The 5,725-nt window shown below is 41.1% G+C and overlaps 1 protein-coding gene across 7 annotated transcripts in view; it reads left to right on the plus strand.

The window, feature by feature from the left end:
• The window catches only part of Ttc6 (tetratricopeptide repeat domain 6), a 173,422-nt gene that overhangs the window by 49,780 nt on the left and 117,917 nt on the right, over positions 1-5,725 (plus strand). For all 7 annotated transcript variants that reach the window (XM_021179231.1, XM_021179236.1, XM_021179237.1 and 4 more), the window contains 2 exons: positions 1,447-1,560; positions 2,578-2,790. In XM_021179231.1, coding sequence (XP_021034890.1) covers positions 1,447-1,560; positions 2,578-2,790 — 327 coding nt within the window. The remainder of the gene's footprint in view (positions 1-1,446; positions 1,561-2,577; positions 2,791-5,725) is intronic.

Raw genomic sequence — 5,725 nt, forward strand, 5'->3', positions numbered from 1 at the left:
TTTCTTTCTTTCTTTCTTTCTTTCTTTCTTTCTTCCTTCCTTCCTTCCTTCCTTCCTTCCTTCCTTCCTTCCTTCCTTCCTTCCTTCTGTCTGTCTTTCAGAGTTTCCATTTAAAAGTCTGATGTTATTCTTTTGTGCCTGCCTTTATTGGCTTTTTTCCCTTGTAGCTTTAATATCCTTTTTTTGTTGTTGTTGATTTTTTTTTTTAATACTCAGTATTTTGATTACTATGTGTCCTGGGAATTTCTTTTCTCATCCAGTCTATTTGGTATGCTGCATGCTTTTTGTACCTTCATAGGCACCTGCTTATTTAGACTGAGGAAGTTTTCTTCTGTGATTTTTAAAAAATGTTTTCTGTTCCTTAGACTAGGTTTCTTCTTCCTCTACCTCCATCATTCATACGTTTGCTCTTTTCATGGTGTCAAGACTTCCTGAATGTTTTGTGTCTAGAAGTTTTTAGATTTTGCTGTTGACATTACTAAACAAGCTAAGGAGAAAGGGGCCTTGAAAAGCCATACAGTTGAGTGCCTGAGCGATAAAACTGAGGTAAAAGCAAACAGACTAATTTGCCTGGTGATGGCAGATATGGGGACTTATAGTTTACACAGAACCAAGGTCTCTTGATTCCTGGTTTATTGCCCTTCACTTTAATGTCTTCTTATGGCCATAGCTAAGTAGAGTGTTGGTCACTGTAACAAGCCTCAGGGATGGTAAAAGTGACCATGGAAATGCCAGTTAGCGCTTCCTAAAATGTATTCTTATTCATTTTTGTTTTTGCTTGGACTGAATTTTAGATTTGCTTTTAGTTTCTTGTGTAATGCTTTAAGTATCTGATTAAATGGCAATGCTTTATATGTAGATGATATAATATTACATAATTGTCTTATTAAAGTTAATTATCTATTTATAAAGGTAAACAATTTAAAAGTCCTGAAATAGAATAAACTTGAGTGTGTGTGTGTGTGTGTGTGTGAGATAGGGTCTCACTATTTAGCTCTGTATGGCCAGGAACTGGCTATGTAGATCAGGTTGATCTCCAACTCAGAGATCCACCTGCCTAAGCTTCCCAAGTGCTGGGACTAAGGGCATGTGCCACCATGCCCATCTACACAAAAATATGTTCACGTTTTAAAAAATCCTTTTCTCATTTATTGAATGTTATTGAGTTTTTTTTTTTTTTCTTTTCGAGACATGGTTCCTCTGTATAGCCCTGGTTGTCCTGGAACTCACTTTGTAGACCAGGCTGGCCTAAAACTCAGAAATTCGCCTGCCTCTGCCTCCCGAGTGCTAGGATTAAAGGTGTGCACCACCANGCCCGGCTGTTATTGAATATTTTAAAGTTCTCTTATGCATTTGATTCTAATTGACTAACAATGCCATATTAGATAATGGATGCATTTAAGTGGTTTTATAAGTTGACATAACTTTGTTTTCTTTTGTCTCAAGGATATTTCTTTGATGGAACAAATGTACCTCAGACCATCTCAGGTGCAACTTGAAGTACCCAAGGAGGTGGAAGAGAAAAATTTCCCGCCAAGTATTACGGAACATTCAGTTGTGGTAACATCTCTAGTATAAATCTTCTTTCCCTGAATTAAAGAAATAGTGTGTCTTTTGTAGAGTGAACACTTGCAGAAGATTAAGAATGGTTTCCTCTAACTTGCTTTGAAGTATGTTTAAGCATCCAACACAAAGCTGTATGGGCTTTCAGAAACTGTCTTGAGTGATGCCAAACTCCCTTTTCATGGAGAAAGATAGTGAATGGCTCTCTGGAGTTATAGATGCTTAATATAGAAAGAATATTGAGATAGAATTGAAAGTTATTAGCCTCTAAGCAAGCATTATTTTACTATACAATTTATCTAGAAGAGTTGCTAAAAGTGCAGTCTGGACCGTGGGTAACAGAAGTATTTCAGAAGCAAAGCTTCTCTTTGTCCACCACAGGGAAAATGACTAAAGTATTTGAAGCAATCTGGAACATGTTCTCTGATAATGGGAAGTGACTCCACTTAAAATAAAACTTGAAATGGAGTAAAAGTAAATGAATGGAAGGTGAATCCACATTTACATAAGAAGACATGAGAATCCGTTGCTTTACTTGAGAATTTTGAAAATATGACCCCATATATGTATGTATGTGTATACACACACACACACACACACACACACACACACACACACACACACACAGTGAGAACATACTTCATTTTAGGAAAATGAAGAAAACCTTTACAACTTTGTTTTTTACTTCCAGTGATCCAGAATCCCAAATAATCTTTTTTCTTTTCTTTTTTCTTTTTTTTTTAGATTGACTGTTGAAATGTGCTCATGAGATTTTTTTCCCCTTAGGATTTGGTGACATAGGCCAGGGAAAAATAATTTTCTGGAGTTCAGATATTTTATAAAGTCAACTTGAACTTTTGCTGTGGAATCTGCAGAAAGAACAATTTGCCAGATCAAGCTGAGTTTCAGACACACGCCTACTTACCATTCTGTCACTGGACAGAATACACTGTAGAACTGAAGGCTGTGGAAGGACCGACAAGATGAACCTTTTGTTCTTTCATTTTTCTCCAGCCGAGTATTTATGAGGAGCTCCCCGAGACTCTGTCAAGCATCTTCCAGGTGGAACAGGAGGAAGCTATGAAATGGGTAGCCATAGACGAAAATAGCTCAGCTTTTAAATCTCAGGAAACGTTAGACACTGTGCCACCTGAGGACACCAGAAAACCTTTGGATAGTGCTCTTCCCACAGCTGATGTAAAACTAACCAGCCAGCCAGCTTTAAAGGTAAGCAAAACCAAACCACAACTGTTGGTGTCGGGAGCACTTAGAACTGTGAGAACTGGGGATGGGCAAATGTGAAGAAGTTCCCAGGCAAAGCGCAAGGCATGGTGTATGTGGCAGTGTTGGGCGTGGGGCATCAGCCTTAAAAGGGGGCATCAGAAGTGTAGAGAAAGAGGCAGACTTTTTTTTTTCTTTTTAATTTCTTAGGATGAAGGACAGATTCTCTAGGTAAGAGGGCATCCGGGCTCTTCAGAAACTGGCCACACGTTTTCTACCTAGTGTCTGAAGGGAGGAGTCAGGATATGCAGTCCCTAGACTAGGTCTAGATGAGCTTGGTAATGCTGTGCCCATGCTCCCGTTTAGATTTATTTCAGCTCAGGAGTTCTTTCCTTTTGTGCCCAAGCTTGCCAAAGCTTGATGCTTGTTTGCTTGGATCCTCTCAATGTCAATTTTTATCCATGACCTTTAACCCTTAGATCCTCTCAATGTCAATTATCCATGACCTTTAACCCTATACATAGGCCAAATGCTTTCTTTGTAATGTCAGTGGTGCAGGAACGAGGAACAGTGTGCTCCAGTAAGCCAAGCCAAAGCGACTTTATATATATATGATTTATTTATTATTGTAAATAAGTATACTGTAGCTGTCTTTACATGCACCAGAAGAGGGTGTCAGATCTCATTACAGATGGTGAGCCACCATGTGGTTGCTGGGATTTGAACTCAGGACCTTCAGAAGAGCAGTCAGCTCTTACCTACTGAGCCATCTCGCCAGCCCCCCCAAAGCGACTTTAACATCCATTAGCTGCTCAGACACATGCTCGGAGAACTCCAGGCACGGAGGGCACAACTTCTTCCTTATTGGCAATTCTCCGCCTAGACGTAAGGGTTGCTAGTATTCTGAGCTAAGTCATTACCAACAGCAGAAAAAAGAAATCATGTGGATGTGATAGCAACTTGGTGAAGAAATGCCTGAAACAACAGAAATGGGACTGGTTATCTTTGTAGAAGAGAAATTGTAACAAGTTTGAGTCAAGATGGGAAGAGGTAGATACTTTAAGAGCTGTAAGATTCTCTAACTCCCAAGTGCACAATTATAACTGATTCCTGGCCTCCAGAGTTCTGAAAGCATAGGAAAGATGAGGTGCATATCACAAACGACTAGGAACGTGGCATGTGGCTATTGCAAGTTACTCCCAGAGAGTTGAGATGCAGGCATTGAACCCCTTGCAATGTTAAGAACAAAAATGGTGATTTTGTGTGTGTGTGTTTGTTTTTTGTTTGTTTGTTTGTTTGTTTGTTTTTTTCGAGGCAGGGTTTTTCTGTATAGCCCTGGCAGTCCTAGAACTCACTTTGTAGACCAGGCTGGCCTCGAACTCAGAAATCTGCCTGCCTCTGCCTCCTGAGTGCTGGGATTAAAGGTGTGCGCCACCACGCCCAGCTTGTGTGTGTGTTTAACAGACATGTGACAGAGAAGAGGAATCTGATGCTTCACTTAAAAAAATGTGACAAGGAAAGTGATCTTTAGTTTAAAAAGAGTTGAGTTTTAAAAACTGGCCAAATCCTGAGATTTGTGACTGGTGTCTGAGCAGGTCAGCTCAGGTAGGTCCTTCGCACCTGCTGTGCTGTTTGAGCTACAGAGCTGCTGACTGCTGCTTGTCAGTGTTAGGTGACAAAGACAGGGCCTGCTTTGGAATGCAGAAGACCAGAAACTGCAAAAACTCAGGCAGGAAGGGTAAAGGTTTTGATTTCTGCAATCTCTGTGCTGGTCTTGTAGGAAGCATTAGATTAAAAATATTACAACCCAACCCTCCTAACAGGAGGAGGTAATTAACTCTTTCCGAAGTGTGGAAACCTACAGACAAACATGGAAGCCCAACCTTGTTTCTCCTCTTAGAACTCTGTTAGGTAAAAGTGCTAGAATAAAAGTGCTAGGCATGTTGCTCACTGAGTGTCATGGATATATCACAAGTCTGGGTCCAGAGTTTTATGAACAGTTTCTTTCTTTCCATTATTAGACATGTGAGCTTGGCTAATTGCCAGACTATGCCTGTGTGTGCGTGTGTTTTAAAAATTATTTTGTTTATCCAAAATGTTGTCCTCCCTCTCCTTGTCCCCCTTCCCAGAGTTTTTTATCCCATTCCTGCTCCCCTTCATCTCTGAGAAGGTGCTGCCCCCCCTCACCAACATCTCCCTTCCTTGGGGCATCAAGCCTCTACAGTACTAGGCACATCCTTTCCCACTAAGGTCAGACAAGGCAGTCCTCTGTTACAATACATATGGGGGTGGGAGGTGGGGTCGTACCAGCCCATGTATGCTTTTCAGTTGGTGGCTTAGTCTCTGGGAGCTCCCAGGGGTCCACGTTAGTTGACACTGTTGGTCTTCCTATGGGATTGCCAGCCTCTTCAGCTCCTTCAGTCCTTCCCCCAACTCTTCCATAGGGGTCTCCGACCTCAGTCCAATGCTTGACTATAAGCATCTACATCTGCCTCAGTCAGCTGCTGGTAGAGCCTCTCAGAGGACAGCCGTGCTACTGACTGTGTTGTTCAGGGAAGATAATGGCAGTGTCACCTTGCTGTTGCAGGGATGCTGTGTAGATGCTGTGTAGATGGCACTGAGTGTCAGACACCAGTAGTCTTAGTATGGTTAGTGATTATGGGTTACTAAGTTGTGAATTTCAGCAGTCCACATATAAATGCCTCCTGATAGCTGCTGCAGGTGAGATGGTGTTAGAACTACTGGATAAACTTGTAGTTACATATCTAGATAGTGCACCATTACCGTGTGAGAGTCTCTAGTGGAGAGATATAGGATTGTGTCCATTTTAGCATATTCCTCCACTATGTGGAGGAGACTATGGAAGATTTGCTGATTGGATTTACAGATAACATCCAAAATTCAGTTGCTTAGAACTCAGATTAAATTTAATAGGCATAAA

Source organism: Mus caroli, chromosome 12 (assembly GCF_900094665.2).
Source record: "Mus caroli chromosome 12, CAROLI_EIJ_v1.1, whole genome shotgun sequence".
NCBI lineage: Eukaryota > Metazoa > Chordata > Mammalia > Rodentia > Muridae > Mus > Mus caroli.